Source organism: Phymastichus coffea, unplaced genomic scaffold (genome assembly GCF_024137745.1).
Source record: "Phymastichus coffea isolate CEN01 unplaced genomic scaffold, Cenicafe_Pcof_1.1 PCOF00015, whole genome shotgun sequence".
Lineage (NCBI taxonomy): Eukaryota > Metazoa > Arthropoda > Insecta > Hymenoptera > Eulophidae > Phymastichus > Phymastichus coffea.
The window spans coordinates 45,504-62,424 of record NW_026706826.1 but is presented as its reverse complement, the minus strand read 5'-3'; the positions used below and the strand labels follow the sequence as shown (position 1 = coordinate 62,424).

Below are 16,921 nucleotides of genomic sequence, written 5' to 3'. Positions count from 1 at the left end.
GAAGAGTTTGTTTATCGCGTGCGAGCAGGTAGTTCGCGGCAATCGCGGTTTTTTCTCTCTCTCTCAAATAGCGTGTGTTGTCATTCACGCGTGCGTGCGTAAGTCTCTCGGCCATTTCCCCGTGTAATATAATTAGCTAAATAAAGAGCATCGTAATCATTATTTCCGAGTTAAATAGTCGTTATTTTGTCATTCCTTTGTCCGGAGGTCGCGCCAGTGTTTATTTTCAGGAGATTCGAATTCGCCGGTCGCGAAGCACGAATCGTGCGAGTATCACTAGACGCGAGTCACTAACCTAGGTTCCAGTGGCGGCCGCACGAGCGCTACTAGTAAGAGCGACAGCGCCGCCAAGCGGCGAGTTGGGGGAACCCAACTCGGAGAAGTAGAAGATTCTGCGCAGGCGCACTTCGGGGCAAGGTAGGTTACTGTGCTTTAAGCACATAGATAACAAGGCGTCGTTTGGTCGCATTTAAAGGTACGTTTGCGTGATTTCAGACTAAATGGCGGCCTGTTACAAAATTTATTCTATTAATTTATTCCAATACATTTTTTCAGAATGACGAAAATAATACATGACGACGACAATTGTTTACTATCAAAAAATTAAAGAGATTGCTTTCTCGACATCAGACTTTTTAAAAAATAAGATTAAAATTGGAGATAAAACTGTGTAAACCATAATTTTTTGCATAATTACATACATAATTTAGATCTTTTCATTTTGTATTTCTTGCATTACGAATCTGTTTTTGATTACATTGAAGACATAATAGGAATCTACATATTACAGTAAATAAAAACAACATGAATTTAAATTATTCACATATTTAATAAATAATAATGATGGTTATGGGTCAACATGCAATGTTTATAACAACTTGATTGATGTAATTAAATAAAATCCATATATACAGTTACATAAAATATTATTTCAGTATTCAAATACGTCAAGTTCGAACAAGGAATTTATACAAGGCATTTTTCTATTGTATATTAAAATTGTATATTATTATTGTATTATACTCGTTATCATTTGATCGTCTGCTCTCGTCTCCATATCCTGACGTCGCCGCCAGATTTCCCCAAATTCTGACGTCACTACTAGCTTCCATCAGTATCCTAACGTCATCCGCTAAAATATACATCGCTTAACTACTTGCATTCCTACTCTCATTCATAGTTCTTGTTTACTTAATTATAATTTACTTAATTAAGCTTTTTTTATATAAATGGATTTTACACATTTATTAGCTCTGATCACTAAATCTAATTTAAAATATGCATATTACAGATTCCCCGTATAGAACAGCTATCAGTGGAGCTATTTTGAAACTACAAGAAGAAGGTAAACTCCATGTTTTGAAAACAAAGTGGTGGAAAGAAAAACATGGAGGTGGAGCATGTCGGGTAAGATAAAATCATGAAATATTTTTTCTTATATTGTTCGGCTATTACTCAATATTATAAAAAATACATAAGGTGTGTAAAGAAAAGGAACGGGGAAAGGTGTGTGCAATAAATAAATGATTGCTTCCGATTATAACATAACTGTGGCTTTAATTAAATGAAAAAAGGTAAATAAGTAGCACTTATCCGGCATAAAAATTCCAGTCATAAGTAGGGAAAAACCATTTAAGTACTACTTTTATAATAATCGATAATAAATAGAGAGAGAGAGAGAGAGAGAGAGAGAGAGAGAGAGAGAGAGAGATCTAAGACGCGGGACGCTGTTAGAGGCTCGCTGAGCCTGTACTTATTGTGACGGAGAATCACGGCTCGACCGCTGCTCTCCATCGGGCTCTCACTGTTTCCCCGTGCGCTTTGACGAGCTGGGAGTGTGCACTAGTTGAGCACACTCTAATCGCTCCGTTTCTTTCTTTTTTGTTCTATTCTTGAGGTGCGACGGCGACGGCAGCGAATTGAAGAGAGGGAGAGCCGACGTAGAGAGCACAGCTAAAGAGAGAGAGAGAGTGAGAGAGAGACAGAAGATAAGCGCAAGCCGGCGAGGCGTCGGCCGACCTGCGCGCGCATCTCGCTGGTTTGACGAAGGAACAGGCAGTACCTGTTGAGCTGTCGCACGGTCCACCGCGCGCACACGATTTTCTGCTGGGTTTTTGCTCGTGACCTGTGAGTTCTCGCGCCCTCGCCGACGATTTGTGGTTTTGGAAACACGTGATTGGTGCGCGGAAATTGTGTATTTGAAGATAACCTGCGGAGGCAGCTGAACCAGCACCGGTGCACGTGGCGACCGGCGAGGTGACGCGGGAGTGTGCGCGTGTGTGGCCATCTTGGAAGTGGTGAGCAGGAATTCCGTTGCCGGTCTGGAGCGTGAGGCGAAACACTGGCGCACACGGATACACGTACACATACACACGTACACAGTCACGTCCAAGGGGGCTCACCAACTCGCCAACACGTCAACACGTTAACAACAACAGTAGCAATAACAACAATAACAACGATAGTGAGCGCAGTAACGATAACGGGAGTATAACAATAACACCACTAACAACGAGGACGGGGACAACAACAAGCACACCATTAACAACGCCAACCGGAACAACGAGAACAGCCATAATAACAAAAGCCTCGCCGAGAAAGCATTCGAGGAGCTGATGGAGACTTTTCACGGAACCTTTTCGTCGGAACCTTTTTGATCTAAGGCGGCGACCTCCTCGAAAGGAGTACCGATCTTTTCACGGTTCGACGCTCAAGGAGAGCGGAACTAAAGGCTTGACCCTCGGTTTGGGCGCGAAGGGACTCTAGTTACCCCAACGTCTACTACGTCGGAAGCACGCAGCATACAAATCTTACGAGATTTGCTTGACCTGGTACTACTACCCCGCAGAGGCCAACCCAAATTGGGATGTCAGAAGAGAGACTCAGCCAGGACAGACAGAGGAAATTCCTAAGACGATCAACCAACTAAGCCTCCCCTCCTGGGCTGGCGTTCGAAAAACATCCCACCCTGCGTACCTGTATTAAAGGATTTCTCCCACGACTCACAGGTCCATCGCTTTGACGTACCGAGGCACGTCTTCCCATTGCGTTTCGGTCATCTCCGCTCACGCTGGTAGGTATCCGTCATTCGAAAAGGTCGTTGTTACCCCGTTTTTGCCCCAAAATCAGATCTCGCTTTCTAAAGAATGGTTTTTATGACTTGGCTGATACTGATATTTGCTCTTTCGATTTAGTTTTTGACTGTTATGTCAGGGCGGGGTCTCGTCTAGCCGACAAGGCGACTTCCCAGGCAGTTTTCAGTATTCTTGCCGGTCATGCCACGCATTCGGTTTAAAACTCCGACGTTGGGTTAAATGGGGTAATTCGCATTCAAATTATCGAGCTTCAGAGTTTAGTTCTGAAGTTGATATTCAAAAATTATCGTTCGAATTTCAAGCTTTATGGGCTTGTCTTGGTTCAAAAATTAGATTATCGTGTTACTTTTGGTCCTTTGGTTAGGGATCTTGTAAGAGGCGGTGTCTTTCTACCATAGTTCGTGACTATTTTTCTGCGCTTTCTCTTTGTTATAGGTGCTCCCTCCCTGGGCTCTATGACTTTTCTAGCAAAGTCTTCAAAGACTTTGTAGATTTTCCTACTAGATACTAGAGCTGTTTCCGGGCAAAGCCATGTGTGACCCTCCTCTTCAACGGTCTCTATTAATGGCTTCCTTAGTTCCCTTACATCTTCACAGTTAAAGAGAATATGACTTTCGCTTTCTATTTCTCCACAACTACACAGTTGGTCTTCGTATAATCCTCTTTTATGGAGGTATGACTTAAAAGCACCATGTCCAGTCATGAACCGTACTGTGTAGTGATTGGGATTTAGCCACCTCTTCTTTAATCTATCCTTGATTACTGGGAAGTAGCAGTAAGTTCTTCTGCCTTTTTTGGCTGATTGCCATCTCTCCTGCCATACCCTTTCGATTTCATCATTGATGAGTTGTATGGCTTTTGAGAATTTTAGTTTGCCCGATCGAAGATCTTCTGATTTTATTCGGATGCCGTGCCTTTTAATCGATTTCCCTTTTCTGACGCAGTACCTTGCAACTCTTGCGTCAAGCTCGAGGGCTATTGGTCGGGAGGCTGCAAGCACGTGCGCCGCTTCATGAGAGATCGATTTGTAGGCTTTGAGTGTCTTGCAAAGAACTGATCGCTGCAATCTTTCTAACGGAGATTGCTGTTTGATGTTGGTCCTTTGTCACCAGCCCGCAGCGGCATATGTAATTTTCGATAGTAGGAAGCCATTATATATCTTTTTCATGGAGTTGAATTTTAGGCTCCAGTTCGCTTTTGCTATTTTACTTAGCTTGAAATAGGTGTTATTACAGTCTTGAACTACGTTTCGAATATGTTCTTCCAATTGGAAGCCCTTCGAGATCGTGATTCCTAGGTACTTGACTGTTTTGTGCGTTTTAATGTTGTCTTTCCCAATTTTGACTGTAGGGTTCCTATTCTCGCTTAGTTGGCCTTTTAGCCATGTTAGTGCTGACTTTTGTACTGCTAATTTCATTTTGTCAGACTTGCATCAGTCCGTCATTATATTAATGATTTCTTGGGCTTGTCTTTCAAAATCAATGCGTGTCTTTGCCTTAATCATAGGAAGCACATCGTCTGCGTAGGCTAGTACTTCGTATCCTGCGTCCCGAATTGCCCGGAGTGGGTTGTCAAAGATGACGTTCCAACCTACCGATCCAAATACTGAACCCTGAGGGCACCCCTTCATCACTGTTTTCAGTGTTTCTTCGAAGTGAGCATATATGCCCATTTCTCGATCACTGAAGTAACTCTGGAGGAGCTTGTAGATGTTCCTCGGGCAGTTTCTTTCTTTCAATTAGGAGAGCAGGCTTGGCCACCATAAGGCATCGAATGCTCCTGAGACGTCCAGTGGAATAGCGGCTACCTACTTTGTCGACGGATCAGATTCTGCCTCTTCTACTATTTCATATAGTCTTCTGATGGCATCCTCTGTGGATCTATTTGCCTTAAAGCCAAATTAATCCTCCGAAGACCAGTTCGAGCTGTTTAGAATGTTGGATATTCTTTGAATCACAAGCCTCTCGAGTGTCTTCCCAGCTATGGGGAGTAGACATACGGGTCTATATGATTTAATCTCGTTCTCGGGTTTTTCAACCCCTTTGAGCAACGTGATTAGCATTCCACTTTTCCATCTTCTGGGGAACACTCCGCATTTTAAGCAGGCGTTGAAAAGTCGCGACAGTTCTTGGTGTAATGGTTTTGCATTTACAAGCATTATTGACTCTATTTTATCTTTGCCTGGTGATTTCCCTGCCTTGTTCGCCTTTAGGGCCATTTCAACTTCCCTTGTTAGGAAAGGCGTTGCGTCGCCGGTTTCTGGAATCTCCCGCATATCTCTGCGAATCTTTGGAGGTACATCGTTTTTGCAGCTTGGGTCGTCATCAGGCATTAGTCCTTCTAGTAGAGCCATGCTTGTTTCCTTCCAGTCTTTTGTGACTGAACCATTACGGTTAACCGTGCACATCGCTTTTGAGATTCTGACTTTTTTGGATGCTCGTTTGTAGGGATACGCCCAAGCATTCTTTTCGCTTTCAATGGTACAGAATCTTGCCAGCTGTTGTTTTTGGCTCTTTTAATAGCCCTTGCATAATCGTAATTCATTTGTCTCAATTTTCCAAGTAATCTCTGGAGGGCTTTCCTTTGTTTTCTATTCGGTCCTTCCTTGTCTTTCAGAGCGACGATTTTGCGTTGTCCTTGTATCGCTCGCTTCTTAATTCGCAAGTCAGGATTCCACCAGGGTTGAGAGCGCGTTCTTCTCATTTTTGATGGAATAGAGTCCTTTGCTGCCCTTATTAGAACCTCTTCAAATCTAGAAACATATGTTTCAATGTCTTCAAAGGTTTCTAAAGGGAGGTTGGATAAGTCCTCTTTCTCGAATTTACAAAGTCTCCCGAATTTCTCCCAATCAGCTTTTCTCATATTGAACCTTGGTTCTAATGTTTCTTCGATTCGTATGAGTCTGGCTGGTTGTGAGGCAAAATCCTGTTCGATCACTATGGGCCTGTGGTCACTGGTGATCCATTCTTTCACCGCCTAGCTAGCCAAGAGGTTTGACAGATTTGACGTATGTAAGGTTACATCGATATCCGTCTCACCCCTCGTGCTACGGCACGTTGGAAGTTGGCCCCTCCTGTTGGCCACTATGAACCCGTATTGGTCTATGAATTCTTCAATGACTATTCCATTCTTGTCCTGTGTGTTAGACCAGATCTTTAACTTGGCATTTGCATCCATTCCAACTAAGACTCTTTTGCCTTTCAATTGCTTCAGAGTCTCAGCTAGTTTGTCAAGATAGGTCTTTCTGCTGTGGCTGAACTGGCAGTAGACGCTTATGAAATAAATTTCGCCAAAGGCTCCGACTACTTATGCGCAAACGCAGTGGGAATCACACAGGTTAAAAATCTTGGTAAGTGACCTTGTGCGGATTGTAGAGTATCGCAGCTTGAATCGTTTCGTCTTTTTCGGCTCCGTGAATGGCTGCGACACTGCCCATACCTGAAATCGCGTTATTCCAGTGATATGGTTCTTGCACCAGTGCCACCTGGATATCAAGATTTCTGTCTGTCATGATTTCTCCCAGGTCATCGTTGGCTACTTGCCTTTTGTTGAGGTTCAATTGTATGGTCCTCAGTTTCGGGCCCAGCTCAGGGTTTTGTTGTGCGTTCAAGTTAAATCTCTTAACTGGTGGGAAATCGTTTTTGCTTTCGTCAAAATTGTTTGGTTGCGAAGGAAACTGAGTTGACGCCGGAGTCTTAGAGCAGTGCTCTGATTTCTCGACGATCGCCTTCTGCTTACGTTTCCTCGCCTTTCTAAACATAGAATGGTTGACGATAACGACAGTTAGTGTATGTGTGTCGTTCACACTTTTCCGCTTTGAGGGTGGCGCAGCGTAATCACACATTACCACACTTCTCACTGGGCACCAACAGGTTGGCATAGCCCACTGTCTTTCACTCCTTCGCTTTCAAACATTTTGGAGATTCAGAAGTCAAGTTTGCTGCGACATCCCTGACGCACACAGCGAGTCGGAACCTTTTTAATCTAAGGCGGCGACCTCCTCGAAAGGAGTACCGATCTTTTCAAGGTTCAACGCTCAAGGAGAGCGGAACTAAAGGCTTGACCCTCGGTTTGGGCACGACGGTACTCTAGTTGCCCCGACGTCTGCCGCGTCGGAAGCACGCAGCATACAAATCTTACGAGATTTGCTTGACCTGGTACCACTACCCCGCAGAGGCCAACCCAAATTGGGATGTCAGAAGAGAGACTCAGCCAGGACAGACAGAGGAAATTCCTAAGACGATCAACCAACTAAGCCTCCCCTCCTGGGCTGGCGTTCGAAGAACATCCCACCCTGCGTACCTGTATTAAAGGATTTCTCCCACGACTCACAGGTCCATCGCTTCGACGTACCGAGGCACGTCTTCCCATTGCGTTTCGGTCATCTCCGCTCACGCTGGTAGGTGTCCCTTATTCGAAAAGATTGTGTTCTGATTTTTGCCCGAGTCTCGGATTTCGCTTTCCATGGAAGGCTTTTATGACTCGCTGATATTGATCTCTGCTCTTTCGATTAATTTTCTGACTTGGGTCAGGGGCGGGGTCTCGCCTAGCCGACAAGGCGACTGCCCAGGCAGTTTTCAATATTCGTGCCAGTCATGCCACTCATTCAAATCAATTTCCGAGATCCAGGCTCAAATCAGGTGTTTTAGCGTTCAAGATTAGTGTTCAAATTGTGTTTTCTCACACAAAGGTGTCGGGCCTTACTCCCGGAGCTCGAGGCAAAGAATTTTGGGTGGCTGCTATGACCACGGTCACGACTCTTTACCCACAATAGTGGCACCTACCGATTGTCAGTCGATAGGGAGTAATTTCTTATATACACGAATTAAATTGGGATTGCCGGGACCATTGGTCCTCTGCAACTAGCTCCCGGAGCGGTCCCCCGTCCTCTAAGAGGGCGCGCGGTACCACAATCCCAAGAGATTTCCCCTCAAGTGACTCCCGGATTTTGGCTTTTCTGGGCTCGAGTTGAGCTCTTGGGGTGTGGTAGACTCCGCGTTGAATATTTGGGCGTTTACGGGCCGCACCCCACCACGTGCTGTCATGGTCCGTGTTGTTTATTTTCATTTGGCCAACTGGCCTTTTGCCCTATGGGCGAGCGTTGTGTGTTTTGCCTACTGTTTCTTTACAGAAACAGCGTTTTCAGCCCCACCACATGAAGGTACACACATCCGCACTTGTGATTGCAAGTATTCGTTCAAATGTACATTGCATTCACTTCGGGTCGACTAGCATTAATTGCTTGTCGAGGGCAATCGGTGACGCATTTGCATTTGCTTATGCCCGTACAGGTAAGAGAAGTTTACGACATCCTCTCCCAAAACAACAAGTTGTTTTTTTGAGAAGTCTCCACTCTCTGTTGAGGAAGACAATTACTGTCCGCCGCTTTGACAGAAGATTTTTGCACAAAGTGACCTGGCCAGCCTCGCGGCTAGCCATATGGTGCACTATGTGCATCATCTATATTTTGCTAAGCGGATTATAATCGAGCTTCCTGAGAGCGTCGTGATCGCAACCGCCTGACGATAACAACAGTGCCCACCCTCACCCAAACATAGTCCGCCCCGGATCCGCTTGCCGAGACTCGCATCGCTTCGTTTCCACGTACCCACCCACACCGCCGTCGTGTTCAATTTGCTAGCGAACCACGATGGCTCAGGTCTCTTCTTGTATTGTTCGCTTATAACAAGCACGTCTGCGTTCGTCTCCGTCGCAATTTGAGGAAGGAGCATGTGTGCTACGCTACTCCTGTTCACATTGCATTGTAGTATCGTCAAGATCATTTTTTCTGTTTCTGTCCTTCTATCCCCTTACAGAGGAAGCAGTCAGTAGTGTTTTTACACTCCTTGTCCACGTGACCTGTCTGTCCGTATTTCATGCAGCAGTTCTTTCTGTCCGGCTCTTTACATTCTCTCCGTGTATGTCCATACCCGAGGCAGTTGAAGCATCTTTGAGGATGAATGCGAAGTCGAACTCGACAATTCATCCATCCTATTTTGATGCGTTCTTTGCCTATTAGTCTCGTTGCTTCCGTCGCAATGAACTCGCAAACGGCTCGCGCATTCCCATATGCGTTTGGCGCAAAGAGATGCACTTTCCGTTCCGAGTCCATATTAAGTTCACGATTTATCGCGTTCGCGATATTCGGTACCGTCGTGACGCAGTCCAAATCAGCAAACTCCAGCGTCACCCTGAAAGTTAAGTCTTTTACTGTCGCAGTCTGTCCTAATACTTTCTGAAGTGTCCTTTGGAAGTCCTATCCTTGCGACTTTTTTAGCCGCATCAATACAGCACCGTCCTTGGTTTTTTTAATCGTCCGAACGTCTACCTTCTCTGTCTTGGGGTCTACCTTCTATCTGATAGTCCGCAAGACATCGGCGTACAGTCGTCCTTCCGCCGGCTTGATCAGAATAGTCCCGCGCCAGGTTTTCAGGTTGGGACACTCCGATCCTCGGCTTCTGTATCCGTCTGTCGTCTTTTGTACCGTCTCGTTGTCGATCTTTTTCTTGTTCCTTTTCTTTTTCCTTTTTACGATGGTGGCCCAGTCCTCTGACACCTCCACTCTCATCTCAACATCCTCCGAAGAAGTCTGTTGAGTGGTATGCGTGGTGCCCCCCTCATCAGGTGTCTGTCGGTTTCTGGCATTCACCTCCGGCGTTTGCTATGTGGCAGCAACGTCTAGGAACGTTTTCCGTCTTTCGTCATCTACCTGGTTTGAGCTTGGGGTCTGTATGATGGAACCATCGGCTCTATTTGTCTGTCTGTTTGTCTCTCTATCTCTTCCTCGGGCCCGCACCACTAGAGCCAGCGATATACAGCTGTATACGTGCAGAGCTAATGCTCGGACGTTAGTATGTTTCAGCAAGTTAGAGAAAGTCAAGAATCGCTGAGGACGACGATGACCGACGGAGAGAGAGTATGCGGGAGAGACATTTCGAGAGTGATAGCGAGAAAAAGAGAGACGAAACAAGCTCATTTGCACAACTGTACGTTGCCGGTTTCGGTAGAGCGGACGAGTAGGAGGAGAGCTCGCGTGAACAGACTTGCGTAGGCTAGTGACTGTCGAGAGTTGAAAGAGAACAGGCAGACAATTTAAATGGACTACTAGAAAGATTAAAAATTTCGTAGAGGAAAAGAAGTATCTGAACATCATGGAGAAAGCATAAAGGGTAGCCACATCAACGGCAACGAGATCGCCTCAAATCTTGCTAGCAGCAGAGGAATCACAGAGAGCAGCGACTGTTGTTTCTACCTTTCCCAAGGTCAAGCACCCCTCTTTTTACTTTGTATCATAGATATAAGGTTGCTGTTCTTGTGAAGTAAAAATAAATATGAATTATCAATATCTATTAATTCAATGATCTTTTCTGTATTAGACCATCTTCATACAAATTTAGGCAAACATGCCCAACATTACCCTAGCATCGGAGCAAATACGCCACCTAGTACTGATCTCTTTTATAAACTGATTCCATCTCAAATTAAGAGGAACCAATTGGGCACCCATGAGTGAACCATTCCATACCATTTTTTATGTTTCTATATCAAAAATAAAGAGAAACATATATTTTCTTTTGTTCATCATATGCATAGTTACACTAATTATGCATTTTAAAAATTTAGTTGTAAAGTGGGAAATGAAAACTAAATTTAAAAAAACTAATTTTGAATCTCTGCTATTCGTTTATTATTAGTTGCAATCAAAGAAAACCTTTTTCATTTTATATTACAATGTAAACCTTTCAAATTTATACAATTAAAAATGTAAATAAGTGCATTTATTGGCAGATTATGCCCTTTTTCGAAAAAGTGCATCTTGTAAAAAAGTTGATATATCTCGAAAAGTCCATTTTGTTGTTGGTTCATATTTTTTTGTACATTTTTCGTTCCAATATCTTCAAATGTATACAAGTCCGATTTTAGCTTTTATATGGAGATAAAAATTAAAAAAATGTATTTTCTCTGCAACTGATCATGGAAAAGGTGCCGTCGATGGTTTAGGAGGCTTTGTAAAGCATTATGCCACGGTCTATAAGTAGGTAAACTAGAGAAGCTACAGATCAGGTAAGTCTCAGATCAAAGATCTGAAGTGTATAAGCTATCGATCACCACTCTGAGATCACGACCGAGAGCCCTGGCTCTTTCCCCTACCTGTCTAATCTGAAATGCATTTTAAATATTAAAATTTATTTATGTGTAATTAAATATAATATATTTATATAATTTATTTATATGGTCAATAAGGAATTTTATCTGCAAGTTATGCGCAATTTGCGGGAAGCAATCCGCCAGAAACGTCCGGATTTTTGGAAGAACAAAACCTGGCTTTGCACCATGATAACGCCCCTGCTCGCACATCGTTGCTTGTGCGCGAATATTTGGCCAAAAATAACATAGTAATGATGCTGTAGCCACGGTATTCCCCAGACTTGAACCCCTGTAACTTTTTCTTGTTCCCAAAACTAAAGAGGCCCATGAAAGGATAACGCTACGCCACGATTGAGGAAATAAAGATGGCATCGAAGGAGGAGCTGAATAAGATCACAAAAATGATTTTTTTAAGTGTTTCGAAAATTCGAAAAAATGTTGGCACAAGTGCATTATATGCAAGGGGGGTTATTTTGAAAGAGATAAAATAGATATTTATGAATAAATAAATAATTTTTGAAAACATACAAAATTCGCGGTACTTTTTGAACAGATCTCGTACATGTAACACACCCATACACCAACTCACACTTACGCAATACACGTTCATACACACACACACGTAATACTTACACACAATACATATAACACACATGCAATACACGCATAAACACGCACGCAACACATACATAAGCAAATAAGCGCGCACGCGCCTATAGCAGATACGAATACTGTATATTTGATCTCACACACCTAGACTCCCGCATGCTATTTCCATACATAACACGTAACCTATTAACATACTACCTAATTTATGAATTTCATAATTGGAACCATGGGAATTGGGTACAGATATATCGTGGACGCTGAATTGGTCGCAATGGTTCAATTGAATGGCCTGTAAGACCCCAAGTCTACAATCCTGGCGATTTCTTTTTGTGGGGATCATCGAAGGAGGAAATTTACCATGGTGAATTACCTCAGAACATTGATGAATTGCATCTACGAATAGAGAACTTCACCGATTATCTTCATCCATAAGTCATCGAAAGAACAACACGAGACGTAAAACGTAGAGCTACCATGTGTATTCAATAGTCCGGCGGCCTTTTTGAGCAATGTTTGGACAGCCCGATCCCGATAGATGAGGGAAGTGACAACGATAACGATGACGATTATGAAGACATTGACGACGACAACGGCGATATTGACTAGGAAATGAATGAGTGAATGAATACTTGAGAGTGTGTTAGTCTGCGAGCGAGTAAGTGTGTGTGTGTAAATATTTGTTCTGCGTTCATTTTTATTAGTAATTGTATCGAATTCACGGGCTGAGTTGACGGCTGGAGCGATAGAGATGGCGCAAAAGAAGACGATAGAGAGAGAACGAGAGAGAGAGAGAAAGAGAAAGCGCTCAAATCGCGGATGATCGCGGGAAATTCGAGAGAGTTTCTACTAGGCTTTGGGCAGAGGAAGTCGCGCACGCGTATTGAACCGAAGGTCACGGTTTTCCGGAGTTGGACAACGCGACCTCGTCGACGTTTGTTCGTTTTCGGAGACACGCCCGGTGCGCAGACGAGTATTTCAGTGTGAGGCTGGGTCGCGCCCAGCCGTGTCCCGAAGGATATCCGGCACCGGTGCGTGTGGGTAACCGGCGAGGTGCGCGGGTGCGCGCGCGAGCAGTTTCCGACGTTACTGCAGTAACGAGCAACAGAGAGACAGCGGAAACAACATCAACAGCAATCGACAAGCGAGCAACAGAATAAGGCAACAAGATTGTGGAGCAAACGAGAGGTCGAGAAAGAGGAAAACAGCAAAGACAACAAACACAAGCGAGACGGTCAGCGAGGAGCACACTAGTGACGTCACACTGCAGAGCTTCAACCGACTTCGAATCTGTGCGTTTAATGTGTTTAGGCTCGACGCGTTATTCAGTCGTGGGAACGTTTTTTGCTTCCCAAATCCCCGAATAAATAATTTGTGCGGACGGCCGCGAGCTACCCAGACGGGAACGGTCGCTAATTCTCCGTTAGAAGGTTAAGATAAATAACATAGTTTATGTAAAAACTAATTAACAAGTAACACTACCCAAGTGTTAATCGCCGATTATCCTGTAACTTTCAGATTACTTATATCACATGTATACAAGATACTTTAAACTACTTTTAGCTGCCCGTCTCACCTAAGATTCATAAAATAGTGATTTATTGTCTTAACTCATTAACGCTCAAAACTATCGATCTTACGCCATGTTATCGACCACGAAGCTCGTGCATAGATCGAAGATACCGTATTTTATGTTTTTGTGTGTTCTAAATATGAATCCGGGCTCAAAATTCAAAACTGTTGAATACAAAATTAAATATGTCGGTTCGTTTATAAAAAATCTTCCAAAAACCTGTTTTTCTTATTATTGTTCTTTTTCTCAAAAATTATACAGTTGAGCAAAAAAGTAAAATCTTCGTACCCACTTAATTTAAATTTATTTAAATTAGTTTTTAACATTATCTTATTTTTAACAATATCTTGTTTTTACCTTTTATATAAGCCGTACAATAATTTGATAGTTCATCGTATTCTGGACGAAAAAAAAATTTATTTATATTTAAATATATTATTATTATTATTATTTTAAATTGATGTTTGTTTTAAATATATATTTATATTTTTCTGAAATCCGGTAATATAAATTATATAGTGTAAGGGAGAACTTATTCGGGAAAACTCTTGTTGCAATACTGAATATATCACTTTATTATCAATTTAAAAAGCTTTACCATTACCTAACATACATATTTACATTGATTTTGCTTCGTGTCGAATGATGTTTTTTGATTGGGAATCGAAACAAATATTATTTAATCTATTACAGATAATCGATATTAGCCGCGATACGGTAGGTTCATTTATTTACAAATAACGAACATTTGTGCAATTTACTCTGCTAGTTAAAACGCCTTTCCCATAATTTAATGTAAAAAGTAATATTAATTAATAATGAGTAATAATTTATGTTTGTTTAACAGATTTTATAATCATTTCCATTAAGTTAGTTCAATAAATAGTGTAAACAGTTATTTGTATCAATTTTCAACTTTGGGTCGAAATAAAAAAATTTTGAAAGCTTTAAAGAAGTTTACGGTATTTGAAGTTTCTTGTAAGTATATTACTTGTAGTTTTCTTCGTATTATTTATATTGTAGTTTTGTAGAAAAGTACTTTGTCATTAATTAATTTTTTTCGTGCCAGGATATCGTTCTTTAAAAATAATAAGAATGAACCCAAAACATATTTTACGTCTATTATATCAAAGATTTGATGGTCCTGAATATAATATAGATAGTATTATTACAGTTGATGAAAACAAATTTCTAAATAATTTAGAAAATTTAATAAAAGAAGCTATCGAGGCAGATCTGCTTGTAGAAAGTTACAATACTTTAACGGTTTCGAACGAAAATAAAGTTCCGGTGCCTTTAATGATTGAAGAAAAGTTTGAAGATGATTATATTGATGTAAAATTTGGCATCAAATCTAGAAAAATATGCATAGATCTAGAATACAAAACAAATGCAGTTAATTTTTGGCCTAGTAACAAAGACAGACCTGTTAATTTTAATAGGGTGCAACATACATTTAAATTAGTGAAACGTGTCCAGCAATTGAACAGATGGAAAAAGCAGATTAACGAAGGAGGAAGTAGGCTCGAATAATTGCTTGAGATTTCAAAACAAATATTGGAAATCTTTCAAAATACAATTGAAAAATCAGTATGTGTTCATGGTTTAGATATTAAAAGGTGGGCCATCGAAGCAAGAGACAATGTGCTACTGTCTGAAAAACTGTTTAAAGCTTCTCCAAAATATATACATAACTTCAAAACGAGGCATGGTATTGTATCGAAAAAAATTTGTAATGCAAGCACAACTATCTGTTGTAATATAGGCGGAGGATATTAAAAATACACACGAGTTGCAATAGGAAAAGAGGTGTTTTATTGCTGCGCACTGCCAAGCGATTCCAGAAGAAGTGAGCTCCTAGCTTGTATAAAGAATCGGCGGCTCGCAGGCCTTACCTTGAAGACACAGCACCCACACATTCCCACAAAGCGCGCGCATGCGCATACATATGAAATGCCGAGCAAGTTGATTTTAACACTCCCTCTCTTGCTTTGCATTCCATATGTCCAAATACAAAAACTTCCAAATACAAAGAAGAACTTTTAAATACAAACGAAAAACTTCTAAATACAAAGAAAAACTTTTAAATACAAATGAAGAACTTCTAAATACAAAGAAAAACTTTTAAATACAAAAGAAAAACTTCTAAATACAAAAATCTAAATACAGAAATAAAAATAGGAACTAGCTTTTTCTTATAATTAACTTAACTTTTTCTTCTAAATTAAATACTTCTAAATTCATCTACCTCGATCATCAACGTCTTTCAATCAGCATTATTAATAACAGCCGCCTCTGAAAAATTCAAAAGGAATTTTTTTTTATACATATATATCAGTTACGATTGTCAGCAATATATTTCTGTATTTTCTAAAGGGTTGAAGAGGAAGCGGCTTAGTAAATATATCAGCAATATTATCATGAGTAGATACCCCTCTAATACTGACTTTACCTTCTAAAGCACACTGCTTCACATAATCCCCATGAGTATCGAACAATTTTCTTTTAACACCTATTCTTTCTCTTTCAACCAGACGTTTCTTAATCTCTTCTAAAGTATCATCAAAATCTTTAAGTTTATGGCTACCCTCCTTTTGGGTACAATCTCTGGTAGATTGATTATCACAGTAAAGAGTAACTGGTTACATGGTGTTGCCTAATATATCTCTTAATGCCTTATCTAACGAAACGATATCTTTGCATGCTTCACTCATCGCCAAATACTCTGACCCACAAGTTGAAGAAGTCACCAAAGTTTGCTTATGACTTCTCCATGCAACAGTGTCTTTATATAATGAAATAACCATGCCACTAGTGGAAGTGGAATCTGGCCAATCTTTAAAACTTGAATCAGAGTAGGCTTTTAAAGTATCACCATCACCTCTAAATGTAAGTCCTAACTCAACTGTTCCCTTTAAATACCTAAGTACTCTTTTGACATCTAACCAATCTTCTTCGGTGGGATTAGATTGCTTACGCGAGAGGAAATTTACCGCGAAGGAAATATCCGGTCGTGAGGCATTTGCCAGGTAAGAAATACATCCAATGACCTCTCTATATGGAACATCTAATTTTCTTCTAGTCTTATCTTGATCTTGATTGATTTTCTTGCTTCTAGCTTGTCGAGTAATCATAGGTGTTTCGTGTGGATTACAATCAGTCATTCCAAACCTTTCTAACACCTTGTAAACATATTCTGTTTCATTGATTGTCAATATTTTGCTACTTCTATCTCTCTTTATAGTCATGCCTAAAAACTGTTTTGGTTCGCCCAAGTTTTTCATTTGGAAGACGCCGCTCAAATGATCTATTATTTCTTTTAATTTCTCAGAACAATTGCTCGCCGCAATAATGTCATCCACATACAAGACTAGAAAAACAACAATCCCTTGATATCTATAAGTAAACAAGCAGGGCTCATTAATATCTTTTTGCAAACCCAGTTTTAGTACTTCTGTGAAACGCTCATTCCACTTCTTGGGACTTATTTTTAAACCAT

The 16,921-nt window shown here is 41.3% G+C and overlaps 1 protein-coding gene across 1 annotated transcript in view; it reads left to right on the top strand.

Annotated features, from left to right (window-relative positions):
* Positions 1 to 12,458, top strand: part of LOC131675042 (glutamate receptor ionotropic, kainate 2-like) — a 2,022,482-nt gene extending 2,010,024 nt beyond the window's left edge. Inside the window, exons 17-18 of the mRNA XM_058953868.1 lie at positions 1,292 to 1,407; positions 12,342 to 12,458. Coding sequence (XP_058809851.1) covers positions 1,292 to 1,407; positions 12,342 to 12,458 — 233 coding nt within the window. The remainder of the gene's footprint in view (positions 1 to 1,291; positions 1,408 to 12,341) is intronic.
* Positions 12,459 to 16,921: the final 4,463 nt, after the last annotated feature.